The sequence below is a fragment of the Eptatretus burgeri genome, chromosome 6 (assembly GCF_056783735.1).
Source record: "Eptatretus burgeri isolate ZD-2024b chromosome 6, Ebu_testis_v1, whole genome shotgun sequence".
In the NCBI taxonomy this organism is placed as follows: Eukaryota; Metazoa; Chordata; class Myxini; order Myxiniformes; family Myxinidae; genus Eptatretus; species Eptatretus burgeri.
The window spans coordinates 49,121,282-49,143,223 of record NC_140966.1 but is presented as its reverse complement, the minus strand read 5'-3'; the positions used below and the strand labels follow the sequence as shown (position 1 = coordinate 49,143,223).

The 21,942-nt window shown below is 42.9% G+C and overlaps 1 protein-coding gene across 15 annotated transcripts in view; it reads left to right on the top strand.

Moving 5' to 3' along the window:
• The window catches only part of LOC147024733 (transcription initiation factor TFIID subunit 7-like), a 59,126-nt gene extending 37,184 nt beyond the window's left edge, over positions 1-21,942 (top strand). For 9 of the 15 annotated variants that reach the window (XM_085884941.1, XM_085884934.1, XM_085884936.1 and 6 more), the window contains 8 exons: positions 1,743-1,801; positions 2,783-2,855; positions 6,431-6,553; positions 13,633-13,743; positions 16,721-17,050; positions 17,275-17,387; positions 20,349-20,408; positions 20,991-21,942. In XM_085884941.1, coding sequence (XP_085741067.1) covers positions 1,743-1,801; positions 2,783-2,855; positions 6,431-6,553; positions 13,633-13,743; positions 16,721-17,050; positions 17,275-17,387; positions 20,349-20,408; positions 20,991-21,035 — 914 coding nt within the window. In that variant the 3' untranslated portion in view covers positions 21,036-21,942. The remainder of the gene's footprint in view (positions 1-1,742; positions 1,802-2,782; positions 2,856-6,430; positions 6,554-13,632; positions 13,744-16,720; positions 17,051-17,274; positions 17,388-20,348; positions 20,409-20,990) is intronic. The other 6 variants (XM_085884929.1, XM_085884931.1, XM_085884932.1 and 3 more) reach the window with 6 other exon arrangements.

Sequence of the window (21,942 nt, the reverse complement as noted above, 5' to 3'; positions counted from 1 at the left end):
CATAACGTATTCGACGTGTACCAGCGTTTTAGACAAATTTTCCAAAAATCGGCATAAGCTGGCTAAAACGTCAAGGTGTGACTGGGCCTTTAGGGGTCACCACAGCGGATCATCCGTTATGATCCGCATACTGATTTGGCATAGGTTTTACGCCGGATGCCCTTCCTGACGCAACCCTGGTCGCCTCCTTATGTGTATATGTATTTATGTATCTATAAATATATGTATATGTATTTATGTATCTATAAATATATGTATATGTATATATGTATCTATAAATATATGTATATGTATTTATGTATCTATAAATATATGTATATGTATTTATGTATCTATAAATGTATGTATATGTATTTATGTATCTATATATATATATATATATATATATATATATATATATATATATATATATATTTATGTATCTATATATATATATATATATATATATATATATATATATATATATATATATATATATATATATATATATATTATATACTATTTACCCAAGGAACACCTCGTTCACTCATCAGAGTTGAATTGAGCATGGAGACGATGAAAACGCACGTCTCATCACGTCATCCATCTCTCTGCACCTCCTTCTTGTGGGTTTATATAGTATCACAGAACAATCCTGTGCATTTCAGCAAATACGATTCTAGTCCATACTGTTTCAGTTTCATCTGAGAATATTCCAGCACCTTCACAAATCTCACCAGGCAGTTTGCAGTACAATACTGCCATCTACTGTCAAAATTTGCTCATGACGTCAAGCAGTTTATATTACAATGTACCCATCTGTGCTAAACAAAACTTGTAATAATATGCACCCCCAAATTTATGAAATATATGGAAATTGTTTTACTTCGAATAACGTTTTGTTTATAATGTTTGTTATTCATATATTGAGGCTTATGGAGGAGCATTTTAAAAATATACATAACATGCTGAGCCAAAACTTCCTAATTACCGTACTTATCAGAATATAAAAGTGATATTTGTTTTGAAATATATGGAATTTGTTTGTTACCATGTATAATACGCACCTAGATTCTTGCAATACTCTGGTAAAAGTAACCCTTGACCGACAATGTTAGTGTCTGTTGAATCACTAATTGCGAGTTCGCCTTTGCGCTTGCTCAGTTTGAAATTGCAGCTGGCAAATATCTGTTCTCAAAAACCCATTGTAACATTTCCCCTCTGCGTGTACGTAAAGATGGCCGTTTTGATTTCATAATACCGATTTAAAAATGCACCATGAAATTTATGCCTCATTGGCTGTTTACGGTCAAGTACTGTGAGTTAGTTCGGTGCTTAAAAAGGACGGGGCCCTGTTTAAATTTTGTAAGGCCATTTTAAAAGTACACTCAACTCTTGACAGAAATCCTCTTAAATGTGACTTCTTTGTAAGTACGGATGCATTATCGTTCACAACACATTTTGGAAATGATGTTCTGGACTGGCTTCCAAAAAATACCCCAAAAACATTTTGATTTGTTACCATGTATAATACGCACCCAACTTCTAGGTAAAGTTTTAGTGAAAAAAAGAAAAGCCTCTTATATTCAGAAAATTATGGTAGTCATGATATTTGGTTAGTGTGGATACCTTGAGGCTTTCCTGCAGGGCCTACACCAGTCATAAAGACCTATTGATTGTTTGTATTGGTGGTAGTTTGCAGTTGATGTTGCTTATAGTTCATGGTTGGTTATTGATGAGGATGATCGTGTTCTTTTTATTAGTGACGCCTTCACTTAAAAATGTTCGAAAACGTCGATTCCGCAAAGCAGCTAAAAAGAAGGTATGGGTGACTGTCAATCCCGTTTACTTATTTGTCGTCATCATCTTCTTACTATTTCTCTTCTGGCATTGTGTACTTGATAAAAATATTTTTCAAGCTATAAATTTTTTTTTAAGTTGAAGACCACCTAATTTACCATCCCCCTCTCGTTGTCTTTGCATTCCTTCCCCCCCCCCTTTTCTTACATAAATGCCTTGGCTCTTGCTTTCACCTTCCTTCCTCCTGCCACTTAATACTGTTGAGGCGAGGTCACACTACAGCATCAATAAATGATGACAGTTGTCTAGCATTGCAGTGGTAACAAGAGATGTCACTGACTGACCTGCGTATGGCATCATCAAGGAGAAATTTTCTTTTTATATACATTCCAGTCCACAGTGAGGTCAGAAAAAGATGATTTTGAGTGCTGTGACTGAGAAGCAGCATATTATGGGGAGACATGTGAATATTTCCTCACCTGAAAAAAAAGGAGAGAAGCTGTTTATTTTTCTACATATTTAATGTAGGACAGTTTTAAAAGGAAATTTATACAGAATTCCCTTTGTCTTCTTCCTCTTCCCCCCCCCCCCCCATAATAATTTATTTCTTTTTCCCTTTCTCTTCACTCTTTCAAATTGCACAACACCTCCTTCTCCCATGTATATGTGACAGATTGTTTTTCTGCCGAACTGTTCCCTCTGTGTACTCTGCCTGCAATCAACTACCGTGCACTGATTGATCGACCAGAAGAATGACATGAAAATAGTAACATCTGACCGAGAGCATTTTTTAATATTTTTTTCACTGTCCCTGTTGTTAATACTGTAGTGTGCCTCAGCCAAAAATGCATTCCTTCCTTTCTCTGGTTATTACCAATATCTTCACAATGTGGTTTGTGTAACATAACTTGGCTCTTGAAACCTATAGTTGCTTATGAGTATCTTCATCCAATTAACTTCTTTTCAACTAATACATTTCGTCTTTTTACTTGTTATTCTGCAGTACATTGAGTGTCCAGATGTGGAGAAGGAAGTAAAACGTCTTTTGCGAACGGATGCTGAAGCTGTAGCTGTGCGTATCCTTCAACTCTCCGTTTCATCAATCACCCCTTGCACTTTGCTAGTTGATTCGTGGACATATTGGAACTGACCATATCGAGTTTGTAAAATATTTTAGACTTTCACATAGTTTAAATAGTTCTTTTGATTAGGCATTATGGGTTAGCTTTCGACAGGTTATTTAAATAACCACCACTCTCTAGCTAGTACAGTGTATTATTGATTATGTAATTCCCCAACTCTGAAGTTTTTGTTGATGGACCTATTATTTAGAATGTAGAATTGTGTTCATGCTGTGTCCAAACAGGTGATCAGGAATTTGGACGAGTCATATGTAATTTAATTGCTCAATTTCCTATTAGTCTTGTTTTTGTTTTTTTCTTTACAGGAAGAGGTTAATGGAAGAGCAAGGTAGAACTGACAGTGGGACAAAGCATCAAGAGAATTAATGAATAGGGAGGAAGGTAGAAGGGGAGGAAACATTGAAACTAGCATGTGAGAGGGTACGGTTAGGAAAGGTAATGGGCATAATAAAGATCATGTCAGAATTAAGAATGACAATAGATGGTGGTGCACTAACCCTAACAGCTTGAAGTCCTGGAGGAAAGAGTGAGACAGAACAGCTTCTGGAAGGTGATCCCAGAGACAGAAGCCAGGATTAAAGGTGTAGAGGTGTGCAGACAGCCTGCATTTTGGAAGCCCCACCAGAATGGATTTATTGGAAGAAGGTGTGCATCCTGGAGTAGATAGTGAGTTTCTGCAGACAGCAGAGGAAGTGATGTTGGAAAACGCATGACAAAAAACAGACACTACGGACCTGCCTGTGATGTGATAGCAACACATGCTATGCTTTGGCCTCATCACTGGAGATTCCAATAATTTTGACTGCTTAAGATTCCACAGAATCCAGTGGAAACAGATGTGATTTTGGAGCACCAGCTCATGTGGGAAAGCACAGCTCCATTGAGCTATGGACAAAGGCCTTGTAGACTGTGAGCAGTTTTGATTTTCCAAGGAAAGACTTTGATCGACAGAGGATACCCAGTCTGCAACTGGCTTTGGAATCATTTTGGAGTGATGTAACAAACCTCTCCTTCAACAGGTAGGTCTTGCAATTTAAATTGCTTTCGTTTTTGAATAAAGTATTGTTGCAGATTCGCGCCCGCCGGCGTGCTGACGGCCACGTAACTCGAATCGCGGCACGTCGCCCACCGGACGGACAATCCAGTCGTGACCCTCTCGGACTAACGCCGGGAACCAGTCACGGGTGGACCTTTCGGTCTCACCGCGATCGTGCCAATCGGCCCCCGCGTGGGATAGGGTTGCTCGCCAAATTCGACCTACCTCAGTACCCACACGGAGGGTAGACCGGGCGATCGCACCTCGCCGCAGGTCGACTTCGGACACGGGCCACTTAAGCGACCCGTTCCGTACTATCGGGATAACCGAGCGGTGTTATTCGTCAGCCTCGACGGTGCGATTAATTATCGGGCGTCTTAGCCCACGACCAACCCTTTACGTGAAGCAAGATGGGGATTCAATGAAAGAAATGACGAAGCGAAGCGGGAAAACAGTTCAACATGAAGCACATTTATTTCGCGATGAACGGAAAGCACACATATACAATTCCACCAAAAGCACATGTAAAAGAAGAAGACAATGCAATATTACACAAAAAGCAAATGCAACAATGCAGATCTAACCGACTACCGGGCACACGGCAACACTTATACAATTTTACTTCACAGACGGCGCCGACAACACATATTCCCAAAGCAAAAGAAAAGAGAACCACCCTCCAGGATGAGGGGGGTAGGCGGGCCTGGGGCCGAGACCGTGTCGGGCCTACCGTCTGATGATGAGACGCGAAGTGGCGGTGGTGCCTCAACTCCGCGGGCCTCGCGGACAGTGTCTGGTAGGGGGTGGGAAAAGGGGCCCCCTTTGTCGCACTATCTCAGCGCGGGGGGAAACAGGAGGGGGTTGCTGATGCTCGGGGGAAGGAGGATTTCACCCTGTCTCGGGTCCCGCGGCGAGCGTCTCCTCCTCCACCTCGGTCGCGTTGCTGGCCTCTCTGGTGTGCAGCTCCCGGCCTCTCTGGTGTGCAGCTCCTGGCACCGACGCGAGCACCCCCTCGTCCGCCTTCGCCGCCGTCACCTCTCCACAGCTCCGTCCTCTTCACTCTGACTAGTACCACTTCTTTCCAGCTCCACCGACGACTCTCTTGAACTCCGCACACTCTACTCTTCACTTCCAACTCAACTTCCAACTGAACTCTTACTCAACTTCCAACTGAACTCCTTCTCCACTTCCAACTGAACTCCTACTCAACTTCCAACTGAACTGACGAACGCAGCCGCTTTTATAAGCCCCGTGGCTTCGCTCTTTCACCCTTGACCCTTTGCCTCCGACCCTTCACCTGGCTCCCCATTGGCCCGAGGAAAAGTGGGCGTGAATGCTTTTTGATCCATGAATTTGCATATAGCGACCGCCCTCCAACGCCCTGGAGGCGGGGCCAAATCGCCCCTCACTCACCGATTGGACGGAACAAAAGTGGGCGTGAGTCGTTTTTGATCCGTTTTTCTGCGGAAAGTCCGTGATGTTTTTGAACACGCTGCTCGGTGCGCGCCCCGCACGAGTCCAGCATCGGTGCCCACGAGTGGCGCGAGATGACGGTGATGCGATGGTGGCGAGTTGTGACGGTAAAGGTCGTGGCGGTTGTGGTGAAGCGGCGTTGTGAAGCGGCGTTGTGGTTGGTGGTTGTTGTGATGGCTGTTGAGACGTGGTTGGTGGTGGTAATAATGGCGGCTGGTCCAAAATAAAGATAGTAAAAGAAAAACGGCTATCCTGAAGAGTCGCAGCCCGCATGAATGACATTTATTCCCTCTAGACAACGGGTTTGGGCCTAACTACACATGTACTTACAGAGATATCTCACCTAAGGGACCTGAATGGTGGTTTGCGAATTTGGTCAACCACAACAGTATGTTTGAAGAATATTCTGAGATATTTGGAGTGTGTCATGTTTGTGTCTTTTGATTGAAACAGAGTTTTGTGTAACTAAGGTATATTTTTTTTCTTTCTATCATCGTGGAATTTTCTTGAGTACATAGAAGACCAGAACATTTAGAACCCAGCTCAAAGAAAACTCAATTATAGCTTTGTTTGGGTTCTTTTTGGTCATTTTCATGCACAAAAGTGGTTCATAGTTTTGGTTTCAAATCGGAAAACGCACGACAGAAAAAAACCTGATGTTTCTATTCTTTTCTGCTTTTTAAAAAAAACTTTTCCTTGACCAAACTCCACACCTTTATACTCCACAGACACTCCTGTGTAGATGGCTATTTTGATTTTGAATGATTCACTTGTAGAGTTTCCACGTACACTTTTGCAGCAAAAACACTTTATCGGAAGTTTTATTTATGTTGATGGTCTTTTTGGGGGGATGAGGGGTGGGGGTGGGGGGAGGAGGCTGAGTTGTTAAAAGTGTATACTTCTACACTCATCATAAAATTAGTTTGGTAAGCTCATGTACTGCTCTCTTTTGGGCTTGGGGTTGTCACCAAAGCTGTTTAACCTTAACAAAAAATTATAGGATGGGAAATTGTTGCTGATGATGATGGAAAGGAGGGTGAAGGGCGAGGTTCTTTGGGAAGTATAGAGGCTGCTGGTTCTGCACCAGGAGGTACAGGAAGTGGACATCTGCGCAGAGGAGCTGGTGAGTGAGGTTAATTGATTCATCTTTAGAAATGCTCATGAACTGCTGGCATTTGTGTTCTGCAGGTAAAATAAACACTCTCCATGTCCCTTTCAACTTACTCCTTCCACCTTACTTTAAAGGGGAATTGCGGTCGATTAATTTGATTTTGACCAATTTCTGAAATTTTATGGCATATAGTTTTCTTTTTTAACTGGAGCCAAATTTTAATCAGAGGCATGGTTTGCATGACATCACTTGGTTCTCAGCTTACCACCAAGCATTGAGGAAAATAAATCAAACATAATGAATGAGTGCCTTAACACCTTGTAAGGATGTGTCTGGACAAAGACAGAGGAGGGCTTTAGACATTAATCATGTGTATTAGACATTAATCTCATCTTCCAGTTTTTGAAAAACAGAAATACAATGTAAACTGTTGTAATATCTTCCATCCTTCCAGACAACTTGTTTTAATACAGTACGATTGTGCAAATGAAAGTTCTTAAATTTAGTCATTCATACTTTATTACACTAGTTCCCAAGCAAAGCAACCAACGCTCCTCGCCTTTTTTCCCCAAAACCCATCGAGTGAGTCTCGCATGCGATTCGTTACTTGTTTTCAAAATTGATATGAACAACTTTAATAATTGAGAAGCTTCATTTATTACATTATGTTGTCCTTTAAAAAAAATTTCCCCAATTTACCCACTCCTGTCAGCATATGGCTACTGGTTTTCATCATTGCTGAGAGCATGGCCGTGCTGCTGATGCAGTTCTTTCTGTTGAGTAGAGTAGCAATTTGGAATTTTCTCAGGGTAATGACGAGAACTCCTCTACTCTTCATTAAAAGACATCTGATTTTTAACGGCGAGCTGATGGGACCCCAAGCTCATCAATCTGTTGGATGATGTGCTCAATGATGAAACACAACTTGTGAAGCATCAATCTGACCATTTGTAGTTGAGCCGAGAATCAAACTCTGAGTAGACACTTCAGAGGTAAGTCTGGTATCGCTGTACCATCCTGTTGGACTCTCACCCCCCCCCTCACCATTGGGAAGGTGCAATCCAAGTGGCCACACTGTCACGTGAGGGGCAGAGAATTTGGAGTGGTTAGGGGATGGGAGGGACGAATAATTATCTGGGAGTGATTTTTCTTTTCCCGATAATCGACATGGGGTTAGCTCTGCCCGGAATACGATCACTCGCTTTCCTCCACTTGGGAATCTGATCACTTCTAAATTGTCATTAAGCCGCCCGTCCACAAAACAACTACTGTCATGTTTTGCAACTCACCTGACTCATTATTAATAGTCTCCGGGACTGTAAACGTGACATTTATGCACAAAAATTTTAAAGGAATTGGAATAAATTTCTCCGAATAGTCAGATTTGTTTTTTGTTTTGGAGAATAAACTGATAAAGGTGCATTTTTGCTGAGCCAGGTGACACTATTTGACTCTTGTGATGAGTGTTTTTCAAAGGAAATTCAAAGTTGTGTTTTCTCATCTTAGGGGTATATAAAGTTGATGTTGGTGAATCTTTTATTATCAGCAGATTATGAAAAAGTCATTGCATTTCCTTTTTCAAACCTGGTGTTGGCTTCGTGGTGAGGGTGGTGGCTTGGGATCCTAGGGTCCTGAGTTCAAGCCCCGTTGTCCGCTGAATTAACACCACGGGGTTGACTCAGCCTGTCATCCTTCCGAGGTCAGTGAAATGAGGACCAGTGTAACAACCAAAAGGCTGCACATGAAGGGAAGGGGTATCGACGGATTTATTTTTAAAATCTGGTATTGGTGTGGGGCAGGCATGATGGGCCGAATGGCCTCCTCCTGCGCATAATTTCCTTGTAATTCTTGTAAAACGTCATCTCTCTTATATTGTTGTGGTTCTGTAAAACTGCATGCCTCCGAGACAATGGCACACAACATACAGCGATCCCGAGGCAGTTATTTCAATAGTACGTGTATTAGTTAGCCCGTTCCATATGTCTATTGGGTAAATGGGAAAGATGCATTGCAAAGGGCTCTTTTAATTCGGTCTCCTTAATCTTCAATCTTTGCACTTCTTCCACTCCTTTGTCTTGCACACGACATGCGCAAGCACGCACGCATGCAAATCAATAACAATGGAAGAAACCAAGCAAAGTGCTCTGTGAGCGCCTCATTTGCATTTGCGTGCCATTTTCCATTCAAAAACTGCGTGCCAACTCTCAACTGCCGTCTCACCTCAGACCTTCATTCTGCTCACCATACAGTACCACGCTCACCACACCCAAGTCATCCGACGACAAAAATCCCCGCAACAACCCACGCTTACATTTTTAAAATTACAAATGCAACCATTTTTGAAGACTTTGTTACAAGGAATTTCCACCTTTTCGCCACAACGTACTCCTACTTCACTACAAATGCCACAACGTACTCCTACTTCACTACAAATGCTACAACGTACTCCTACTTCACTACAAACGCCACAACGTACTCCTACTTCACTACAAACGCCACAACGTACTCCTACTTCACTACAAACGCCACAACGTACTCCTACTTCACTACAAACGCCACAACGTACTCCTACTTCACTACAAACGCCACAACGTACTCCTACTTCACGACAAACGCCACAACGTACTCCTACTTCACGACAAACGCCACAACGTACTCCTACTTCACTACAAACGACACAACGTACTCCTACTTCACTACAAACGCCACAACGTACTCCTACTTCACTACAAACGCCACAACGTACTCCTACTTCACTACAAACGCCACAACGTACTCCTACTTCACTACAAATGCCACAACGTACTCCTACTTCACTACAAACGCCACAACGTACTCCTACTATACTACAAACACCACAACGTACTCCTACTCTACTACAAACGCCACAATGTATTCCTACTCTACTACAAATGCCACAACGTACTCCGACTTCACTACAAATGCCACAACGTACTCCTACTTCTCTACAACCGCCGCAACTGCCACATGTTCATCAAACACTCACTGCAGCATTGAGGGATGCTGAGGAGACAAAGGTTAGGTTATTTTGGGGCATAACTTGAAGCGCGAACGTGCGCTGGAGTTCGTTTGAGGACCTACAGGAAGCACAGATATTTCCCTAATATTCCACATTTGAATGGAGGTCAGTGCACGTTCAGGGCCAGAGAGCACCTCCAAAAACCACAGCCCCATGCAAAAGTCAGAGCTCTTATGCGTGGCCCTGTTGGCGAGCGACAGCCGTTTTTTTGCATTCGGGGCCTGTTGGGGAATGGCTGTGACCGCTATGAACCAATAGGGAAGCTCAATTTCGCTAAGAGCCTCTTTTGATCCGATTTTTGGCTCCTTTCCTCGTCCGAGGCTCATAAAAAGAGCATACGTGGCTCATTTCAGAAGAGTATCACCGGGGACGTAGCTGGAGAGAGTCACCTGAAGACAGAATCTCCTTCAGAAAGAACTCCATCAAGCAGCAGAAGACGACGGAACAAGCCGGGAGCAGAATTCGCCAGACCTCGCCACACATCAGACTTTGCCCGGGAGACAGGCGGGGCAGGAGGACAAGCATCAGTGTTGAGCGAACGGTGCCGCAAGTCCTCATGACCAAATGTGGGGTCACGCGTTGCTGCTACGAGCTGGGACTGCACTCATTCTCTCGTCGCACATTAAAGCTGCATCCCACAGCGACGCGATACACATACAGATTCTTACACGCTTCACGATAGGATCTTTTCTCTCACGCATCTTTCTTCTACCATCTATCTCTCGTCGACTGTGGATGCAAAAGAGCAATCAACACTGGCAAGCCTGGCCAATTGTTCTTTTCAGAACAAACCCAAGAGCGAACTCGAGTGAACCGAACTGACCTGCACCTCGCATTATTCCTCTTGCACTACGCCGCACCCCACATTGCATTACACTTGCACCTCTCAAACACGCACCTGAAACACCCTCAGTATTTCTCCCTCCTCCCCTTTCCTGAGTGTTTGGGTTGCGCAGGTGTACCGACCGCGCCAGGTATTGAGAGTTCGTAAATCCTCAACTGCTTCTATTTCTCTGGGCTATCTCTAATTTTCCTCGGGTGTGTGTGCGCGTGCGTGTGTGCGTGCGTGTGTGATGGTACCTGTCATAGCATAAGTAAAGACTGTATAAGAATATTCAGGATAACTCTCCATTGTATCCTCTTTTGTAAATATTGCATGCCGCACCTTTTGCTGCACCCCACAAATTCCTTGCTTTCCCCCACAAATTCCTTGCTTTCCCTGCTGTACATTTGCAATAAACCCCATTACGGTACCACATAACTTTCCTCACTCCTTGTTTAAATAAATGTGCTTGTTAGAAATTAACCCAGCTCGTTTTCCTCTTTTCCTCCATTGGTCGAGCATGGCCCGCACCCAAGTTTCGCCAGGACGTTATTCCCAAATATCTGTTAACCTGCCAGTGCGTACTTGGCAGCTCCGCTCGGTTGCACTTGATACGATAAGTACTTAAAGGTCCCCTGGCATGCAAAAGTACTGAAATTTAATTTATATATGTCCTATAGGAGTTTTTCATCATGATTTCAGATCTGACAATTTTTTTTTCACAATACTCATTCTGTAAAATGTAAAATTAAAAAAACAAACCTCTTCGGCAACGCCCCTAAAAATTCTCCTGAAAGGGGCGTAACACACATGACGTCAACTACAGGATGACAAAGGCTGCACTTAAATTACTCAGTTTGGTGGTCTACGTGATTCTATTGGCTTTCTGTGCGTTTCCACATTTGATTGGTCGACTCGATCGCTTCGTTCATTTCTGCTTTAAAAAAATCGAACATTTGGTTTTGAATAATGGATGACATGGACTTTCATTTGTCTGGTAACGACAGTGAGTGTGAGAGAAATGAAGGATTTTAGTCTGAATCACATGGAGAATTGTCGGATAACGTAGTCGTGGGAGGTGAAGTTCAGGCAGCTGGAAATGAAATACGGCCTTAGCAGTTCGAGCCTGAAGCAGGACAAGCAGAGGAAAATGGCAATGAAATTCCCGGCGTTCATTATGATCGGGAGGACATCGAAGGAAGACTTTGCAATAACAACTGGTTAGACTAAATCCTATTCGTAATTCAATAATGTAAATTCGACTTGCATACTGCTCGATATCAGAAATATTTTAGTGAGGTAACGTGAACAGCACAGCACCGCAGACATGTTGCTCCGCTGCGAATGAATCACAAACAAGGCCAGCCCATGTCATCAGCCGTATCTCTCTGCGCATAAAACGAAGCAATCTCGCTGTCCGGATATGATGAAAACTTGTGTGCAGAACACACCTTGTGACACAATTGTCTCGAGTAGTCCGATAAATCTGACGTTCTGTTGCATTTTTATTTATTTTATTCCTACTGTTGTCATGCAGCACCAGTAGAAAACAATAAGCCTGGTGTTGGCTTAGTGGTGAGGGTGGTGGCTTCGGATCATAGGGTCCTGAGTTCAAGCCTCGTTGGCCGCTGAATTAAAATACACCAGGAGGTTGACTCAGCCTGTCATCCTTCCGACGTCGGCAAAATGAGTACCAGTGTACTGGTAAGGGGGACACTGCATCAGCGGCATAGCCGCGTCTCAACCAATGATGCAACCAGCAGCCACAGGCTGCACTCAATAGAAAGAGAGAGTAGAAAACGAAGAAGAAAAGAGAATAATAAAAGAAAGCTACAGCACGTCGATTTATCGGCCAAGTCAGACAGACGACGGATTTATCGGCCAAGTCGGACGGACGACGGATTTATCGGACTAGTCTAGACCAGTGTTTCTCAACCGGGGTTCCCCGGAACCCTAGAGTTCCGAAAGAGGTCACTAGGGGTTCCGCGAGAAACAGTAATAAATAGGCTAATGTATTTTTGAGTAGTTTTTGTTTGATTTAATATTCGTAATTGTATTATACACGTGTGGCATATTGTTGGAAACTCCTTGGTTATTATAATAGAGGCTTCAACCTCTTGTATTATTTACAATTATAACAACCATAGGGAATGTATTTAACGATGTCTATATGGCGCCAGTGTGAAACCGCCCTCACTGGTTAGTGGACGTCCTGTACACGGCGGATTCATGTATCATTGAGTGACTGACTCAAGTACGGGACGCATGCACGGTGTCCATCTATCTTCTCTGTGCTTCCTAGCGCGAGGTCTTTCTCTCTCTTTCTCTCTCTCTCTCTCTCTCTCCTCTCTCTCTCTCTCTCTCTCTCTCTCTCTCTCTCTCTCTCTCTCTCTCTCTCTCTCTCTCTCTCTCTCTCTCTCTCTCTCTCTCTCTCTCTCTCTCTCTCTCTCTCTCTCTCTCTCTCTCTCTCTTTCTCTCTCTCTTTCTCTCTCTCTCTCTCTCTCTGTGTTCTTCTGTTTACCTTTATTGCTTCAGCTTTATTTGTTTTAAGTTTTGTTGATCAAGTTACATGAGGTGTGTTTTTTAATTGTCAAGCAGACTCGGGGTTGACAAACACTTTCAAAAATGACGTTTTCAAAAAAAATATATATTTTTGTGAATTAAAACCTTGGTGTGAGGTCTCATAAACGAGCAGTATTTTTTTTTTTCATTGCCAATAAATTTGACAAAAAGGGGGACATTTTTTCCAAAAAGCAGGTATACGAAAAAAAAAAAATATTGTATTTACCACGTCAACTACGATAAAAATATAAAAGAGCTCGACATTAATAATGGTACATAATAATTTTTATGCAGGGGTTCCCTGAGACATGAAAACTATTTCAAGGGTTCCACAAGGGTAAAAAGGTTGAGACACGCTGGTCTCGACTAGAGATCTCGAGTCAATCCACTCTGTGCGAGTTTCTGTATGACGTCAACGCTGCGATTCGCTGAAGTCAACTTTTTTAGGGGTGGGGCATAGCAAGTTGTGAAAGGCACCAGAAATGGTCAAAATATTGCTCTAATTATCCCATTTTTGATTAAAAAAAAAACATGGGTGATTTCTTCACTACGAAGGTTAAGTTAATATATAAATAACCAGAAAGTTTTGCATGTCAGGGGACCTTTAAGTTACGCAAGTACGCATTGTGGGTGTGATTCCCCGATAAGGAGGTCACGTGTTCCTAGGTAAACGGTTGTCAGACGGAGGACCCTCGGTCACGTGGTCAAGTTATTGGCGGTCGATTGGCGACCCGCCGCAACACAAAGTTATTCGTGTGCGATGGCCTGCGATTCCCGGTGAGTCCGGAGAGGAACCCCGTGACGTTAGGGCCCGCCACCATATTATTACCCATGGGGTATGCTTAAACATTGTAAGCAATAACGAACTGTGCCTCCCCATTGTCTTGGCTTGTTCACTTGCATTTATTTTTGCACACCGCTCCTTCCAAATTCCATATCCAGGCGATACATGATGTCATCACCAGGCGCCAAAGAAAGGGAGTACTCAGGTTTTACTCAGTTTGTTTTCTTGCTTTCTTATTTGTCCGGGTGATATCTTATTTGTCCGGGCCATCCTTAGAGCAAGGAAGCTGAAATTAGGGCCAAAAGTGAAGATGTGCTTTGGAAAAAAATGGTTTTTATAAATAAATAAATAAATTTTTCCCATGAATCAATCAATTGATTAATTACTTAATTATTATCGATTTATTATTTCCTCCTCGATTTTCTTTCTCATCTGGGCAATATCTTAGGCACCTTTTGAGTGAGGAAGGTGATATTTGGACACGACAGTGAACAAATGATTTGGCTCTAAAGGGTATTTTTGATTTATTGATAAATCCATTAATTGATTTCCGTGATCATTTTTAGATGAATGACTTTATTTTCAAAAAGTTACAGATTCGGATGAGAGAGTGGTGGTTTTGGTATGCTAATAGCCAATTGATGAAGAAATGAATTATTTTATGATTTTTTTTTTGCAGCGTCTCGCGTAGCGAACGCTGCTCATAGAGAGCTCGGCGTTGTTGATGTTGTTGTTGTTCTTCTTCTTCTTCTTCTTCTTGTTCTTCCTGTGAAGACAAAACCTTAGCCTCTCGGACTCGGCTCTTGTATAAACAAGATCCGGATCTCCTTAAATACTAAGCACATGTACACATCCTCGCATTGACGGTGCCTTTTGAGAGCGTCTATCATGAACTTTTAAATATATTCGGACATTTGCTTTAAAATTTCGAAAAGTTCACGTTGCTATTTAAAGATTATTCCATTTATCGTATTGTAATTTCGTAAATACACTATTTATTTCGTAAATACACTATATATCGTAAATACGTAAATACATTATGACGGGTCTCGCTATTGGCTTAATCAAGGCACATGACGAAATCTCGGAAGCTGTTGGTTTTTTTTTTTTTTTTAAGCCGAAAAAACCTTTAGGACGCTGCTCTTGGACACTGTCCTTGTTTATTTTAATTATGCAATTGATCAATTATTGTGCACCGCTCCCTCGTAATTCTTTCTTCATGTGCTGCATGGCGGCATTGCCAGGCGCCCCGGTAATGTCACGCGTTGGAAGATTTGCTATTTATTTATTTGGTGTATGTTGGGGTGGTGTATGTTGAATGTACCCTCACTTGTTTTTCAATTATTCATTTTAATATATTTATATTTTCATTTGCGGACGTTTTCTGACGGTTCTGTGATTTTTTTTTTCCTTTTCCTGGTGTATCGGCTGCCATGTATGTTGGCACTGAAAAGTACCATGCTTCCCCATTATCTCGGGTTGCTTACCTGCATTTAATTTTTTCTTTTAAATATTTATTTTCATTTATTTATATTTTCATTTATCAATGCTTTCTGACATTTCTGTGATTAACCCCCCCCCCCCCCCGGTGTATGGGCTTCAATGTTCACTGGCACGCATTATTTCAGCTTTCTAGATCACCCGGAAGGTACCGAACATTAATATCAGTGAGTCAGTCACTGAGTCATTAGAATGAGCTTTATATCTAATATATAATTTGAAGTTTTTATCCCGCACCGCTTGGCGGAAGGGGGATATTGTTGTCACCCAGGTCGACGGCTGTCCGTCCGTCCGTCCCTCCAGGCATCAACATTTATAGCTGTGAGTGCGATAACTCATCAACTGTTCCCCATATCGATTTGAAATTTGGGTCACATATGTACCACTTGAAAAGGAAGAACCTTATTGATTTTGGGCGTGGCCAGATCCAAGATGACCGACTGGGGCGGCCATCTTCAAAAAAATGTTTTTTCGCCATATCAATTTGAAATTTGAGTCACACATGTACCACCTGAAAAGGAAGAACCCTATTGATTTTGGGCGTGGCCGGATCCAAGATGGCCGACTGGGGCGGCCATATTGAAAAAAATGTTTTTTGTAATAAATGGAAAACCGCTTATCTGATTTCAATTATTTTTGATTACTACGTTCCTCACCCCTGAACTTTTCAAGATGATGACCAAATGGTATCTTGTTTCCAATTCACCTCCCTCATTATCTGGAATATTTATGACCTTTTTCATTCAATGGTGGGGGATTCCCCATCTCTGATGGTATATTTGTTTGTTTGTTTGTTTGTTTGCATGCACTAATCTCCTGAACAGTGAAAGATAGGAGAAAACCACTGAAACAAAAAATGTCGGGATGGGCCCCGGGAAGGTTATAGGCGAGGTGGCGCAGCCCCTCAGCTGGGGTGGGGGGGTGGTGTTTCCCCCTCACCAACTCCCTTAGGCTCTGCACGTGCTAATCTCCTAAACAGTGAAAGATAGGAGGAAACCTCTGAAACAAAAAATGTTGGGATGGACCCCGGGAAGATTATAGTCGAGGTGACGAGGCCCCTCGGCCGGGGGGGGGGGGGGGCTGTGACTGCCGTGGCCCAATAGGGAACTGATACTGGGCTCGCATCACACCTATGTACACAAGATTAAATTCATTCAAAAATAACCCGGGCAACGCCAGGTGCATTCACTTAGTATTAGATATATTGCACAGAGGAGTGAGTTGAGGGTATTTGTAAAAATAAATAAATGAAAAATGAAGGTAGGATGGGGTATGTAGAAAGAAAGGAATGTTTGAAGGTATCAATGATTGCCATTTTTGCACTTATCCCTTTCCCCTTTTTTGGCCTTCCTCACTACACCCCTCTTTAATATTTTATTTTCCCTCTACAACACTTTCGCCTTGAGGTGTGCAAGCAGTTGCCATCTTTGATTTTAACCTGTTAGTTTGGATGCTTGTCTTGATTTTCAGCCGAACGAGATGAATTGCGTGAGATCTTCAATGAGCTTAGCAGTAGCGAAGATGAGGATGATGAAGATGATGATGAGGGACCATTAGAAGAGGGGGAATTGCGGTCGAGTGCAGTGAGCGCTGCGCCTCTTGTGGCAAGTGGAACAACTGCCGCACGGACGGTAGGAGGAACCAGGGCAGCGAGGCCGAGGGGAGCCGAGGATGATGACGAAGATGAGGAAGAGGAGGAAGATGATGATGTGAACGTTATGGATGCGGAGGAGCGCACAGAGGGTGGGGCTCGTGGAGCCGAGGAAGAGCGAGCACAATTGGGTGAATGCCATTCTTCCTGTAATTATATTTGTATCTTGTTTTTCGTGCTCTGTAGTGAATGTGTTTCTCCTCCTTGTCATTCTGCCTTCCATAAGAGATGATTGCACAATACAGGTTTTGCTGGATGTAATTATTATTATTTGAACGACTTATAAATCGTGCTTATGTTTCTCCTGAGTTCGTCATTCGTTGTCAACATAATTTATGTACCCAGCTGTTTCGCCATTTATTTTACTCTGCAGTGCTGGAGTTGCATGCACAGGCCGAGTCATTGTCTTCTCGGCTGCGTGAGACAAAGGAGCGAAGGCGCCGTCAAGAAGACTTGGTTGCAAAGGTGGAAAATCTTGCTCTCAAGGTGTGTTCGTACATTTCATTCATCGCATTCTCCTGTTATAAATCTCTTCTACAAGGTAGAAAATCGCAAAATTTTCAGAAAAATTTCTTGTCACACATGTGCTGAACAAATATCTGTGTTGTTGGAACACTTGAAGTCTTAGGTGGTTTCCATATCGAATCATCCATCCATTGACCGAACTCGCGAGGTGCCCATGCCCGCACAGGATTCTAAACGGGGTATGGATGGGTGAACGGCTGAAGGGATTTTGACCAAACTTGGTACCAAAAAGTATGTAAACAAGGTAGGGATACTCACAATAAATTATCACGTGGAATCTTTCTTTGAATAATGGTTGTTGTTTCCGATCCATTTCTCCATTTCTGCATTTTTTGCAGTGACAGTACATGTTGATTGTTTCCATGTATGGATTTGACCAGTGAAATATTACACACACACACACACACACACACACACACACACACACACACACACACACACACACACACACACACACACACACACACACACACACACACACACACACACACACACACACACACACACACACACACACACACACACGATTCAGCTCGTGTTTGTGGTGATTTTGAATCAAAATCGAAAGAGATGTATCGTGACATTTGCAGGCACAACCGTTATTCAAAGAAAGAAGATGTAGGGATGGTTTCACATGATCATTTATTGTGACTATCCCTACCTTGGTTTACGTACTTTTGCATTTTTCACAAACGCTTTTTATCCCCCACCGCATGGCGGAAGGGGGATATTGTTGTCACCCAGGTCGTCCGGCTGTCCGTCCATCCGTCCGTCCGGGCGTCAACATTTATAGCTGTGAGTGCGATAACTCATAAACTGTTCACCATATCGATTTGAAATTTGGGTCGCACATGTACCACCTGAAAAGGAAGAACCCTATTGATTTTGGGCGTAGTCAGATCCAAGATGGCCGACTGGGGCGGCCATCTTGAAAAAAATGTTTTTTGTAATAAATGGAAAACCGCTTATCTAATTTCAATTATTTTTGGTTACTACATTCCTCACCCCTGGGGGAACTTTTTTGAGATGATGACCAAATGGTGTCTTGTTTCCATTTCACCTCCCTCATTATCTGGAATATGTATGACCTTTTTCATTCAATGGCGGGGGATTCCCCATATCTGATGGTATATTTTTCTATTACCTGTAATCCATAAAAAATGAGATGATATAATTTAATCTTAAAAAAAAAAGAATTGGGCAAAAAGCTTGCTGATGTTTGTTGGGAAAGGGGCTGCATTTGGTTCACTTTTTCTCCCCCTTTGTTCTTGTAAACGTAAGGTCAGCACACATCACCTGATTTGACATGAAAAGACGCTGAGGCATGACATTGGCTGATCGGTGATGTTTTATAACATCGGACCCGATTACCAATTTAGAAAGACTGACAGTTTGATTTCTATGATGCACCCACAACTGGAAATATGGCATGGTTTTGTGTTTTCTCTCAATATTCTGTTCGCGATTCAACAGCGAATTAGCTTTCATCTCTAGGTCATGTAGGCACTGCGCATATCACCTCTTGGTCATCCATTGTACCATTTAGCTTTCCCAGTATGCTTTCCGTCCACTTTTAGAAGGATTAGTTCTTCATTTCCAATGATGGTTCTGGCATAGCTATGGAGATTATGTTATGAATCTGGAAGCCTTTTGACACAAACAGACAGCCGTCCCCGTAGCTTAGTTATTTTGATAAGTATGTGTTTATAGTTAGTATCCCTTCTTCTGTCTAATGGGAATTTTGTGTGTGCGCTACGAGTTATTTTATAGTTAGAATTTATATATCAACAACAACAACAATGTACCGTCGCCTCACTCCACCGTCGCCATTACACACGTGGCCTTAGGTGAGGAGGTAGGCGGAGTTACCATCGCCTCAGCTCTGACTCCGCCCCAGAAAGGTGGGAGTTGCCCCGCCTACCGTGTGCCTGTCCAATGAGGGACAGCCAGCGGATCTCGCGATGCAACCGTCCAATCAGGAGGCGAGTGGCGAGAAAAGAAATCCCTCCCACCTGAAGAGGGTTCTGAGTGGGGAAAGTGAGCTCTGGATTGTTTTGGGAGGATTCGTTGCAGCTCTGCGTGGGGCGTTGCTTGGAGTTTTGCTGGGTCTTGTCCATAACCCTGATTCTCACCCTGGGACTCGACTCGAGTTCCTCCGTGGGCACGAGCCCCACTCGTGTGACCGTGGCGCCGTTCTTGGTCCTTGGTGCTGCGTTGTTGGCGGCGGGTCCGAGTCCCGCCACAGGACAAGCTTGAGCAGGCCGCACGAGGCGGACAGGTGCTAATACAGGCCACGGCCATCGTGTGTGTGTGTGTGCGTGTGTGTGTGTGTGTGTGTGTGTGTGTGTGTGTGTGTGTGTGTGGCGCCAGTCCATTAAGTAGAATTGTTTAAGTGTTTTCTTTTCATTGTACATTGCATTTTATTCGTGATAACTCTGCTCTTTGTGTCCCTCCCTTCCCCGATTATTCTTTATTAATAAACCCCCGTGTTAAATGTAACAGTTCGTTTTCTGTGCTTTCTTTCATTGGCCAAGCAAGGTGCGTATTGAGAAATAGTAAGGCCGTTCGGGCCGGTAAATTGTTCATTTGGACCGACGGATCTTGGTAATCCCTGCTCGGTTTACACCAGGATCAGGCCCAGTAAACGGTCCGTTCCGCCCAAGGTCCGTCGAGGGTGTGGTTTTCCCTGGTAGTTGGACGACTTGGGTATTTAGGTATATTGAAATTAGGCAATTAATCCTACCCCACGCCGTCAAAATATTGGCGACCACGGTCCGCGAAAGGACCCGTGAACTCTCGGACTTATCCGAGAGTCACGACCTAAATTCCGGGTGTTTGGTGGTCGTTTATTGCCGCCAAACCCTGGCCCACAACAATTACCTGTCATGCACAATCCAAACATCAACTGAATTTGTCTTTCAGAATCGCCTGCAGGCGAACTTGGATGACATTTTCCATCAGGAGGAAAAGGAACAACAGCAGGTGAGTGGAGGGAACATGTTTACTCGTCTCCAGGTAACCTTGTGCATGCGGTAATTGTGTCTGCCTTGCACAGCAGAGGAGTTCAGTCTGCACTGAGCACACCTGAACTATTCTGTTATTGTTTGATACATGATAAAAGTCACATGCTTATTTAACATGTAATAAAGAAGCCTAGATTCATCCATATGGGAGTATACACAGGATTTTAAATGCTAGCAAGTTGCCCGTGCCCACACGGGATGCTAAATGGGGTCGGGATGGAGAGGGCAAAAATGCAAATGGTGTCTTCTGTCATTGAGCCGGCAAGCTGGGAGCAACAATTCACATTTATTGCCACATCTGATGTAATTTAGATGCTCTTATGGTGGCGAGATGCTCCATTTGAAACTGTTCAATATATGTAGCTTTTTGATGTCTCTGGTCCATAATAAATAATTGTATTGGTGTCAAAGCCAGTGACAGGTTGCAAATTAATAGTAGGATATTTTAATGTACTTGTTCAATCTATGCTCTTTTACATTTGTATGCAGAAAACTGCTGGAGGTCTGTCTCCTTTGTCTGTTGTTTTGCCTTTCTTTGCAGTTGGAGGCTCTGCAAACCCAACTTGATGTGCTCGCAAGCAGATGAGTGAAGAAACCAATGTGACCTCCATCTCCTGTAATATAGTGTACGGTTGCTTTTGCCTGTTCTTCCTCACATTTTGAAAAGGCTTTCCTCCTGCGTCCAGGAATATAAAAGTTTTTATATTTAAATTTTCATTATCATTGGGGGGGGGGGGAGGATGGTTTGCGCCCGTCTCAAGGTTGTCCTGAGAGCACGAGTCAATCGCAATGTGTGGACTCGTGTCAGGTTGTCAGACAGATATGGTGGGGCAGGCTGATTAACCTATCCCTGGATGTCATTAATCAGCCAAGTGGGTTTTTTTTTTCCTTGCAATGCAGTCAGAAATAGTTTTTTTGCAAAATTGTAGTCCATGGATGGATGGTAACTGATCCAAGACTCGTCATCTTTTTATTTTTATTTTCGTTTTATTACTAATACCATTCCTCTAAAATTGAGTGCATTTATAAAGTCTGGCTTCTTCATCGCATGGGCCATGATCTTGCACCTTGGGGGTCCGATTATAATTACTCCTCCAAAGCTGAATTTTGCCTTTTTACCATCTTGCGGAGCTTATACGTACTCATATAATTGTATGAAACAAAAATATAATGACACTTTAGAGTTTAGACCATCAAAGATGTGGTCTCATTTTATACTTTGAGGAAATTGGTCGTTTTAATCAAACTGTCAAAATGGAATGGTGAAAATGACTCAAAACTGCGTATAGAAAACACTGGGTATTCGGGTCATTGTGTTCATCTTGAGAACACGAGCTACGTTGTCTTGTGTATTTGCGACTTCATACTTGCTGGTTGCTTCAAGCATGTATGATTGACCCAAACACTAACCACTATTGCCCCTGCCTCCTTCATTAAGTAACTTCAACCGTACAAGGATGATATTATATGAAATAAATATTTTGTACCATTCA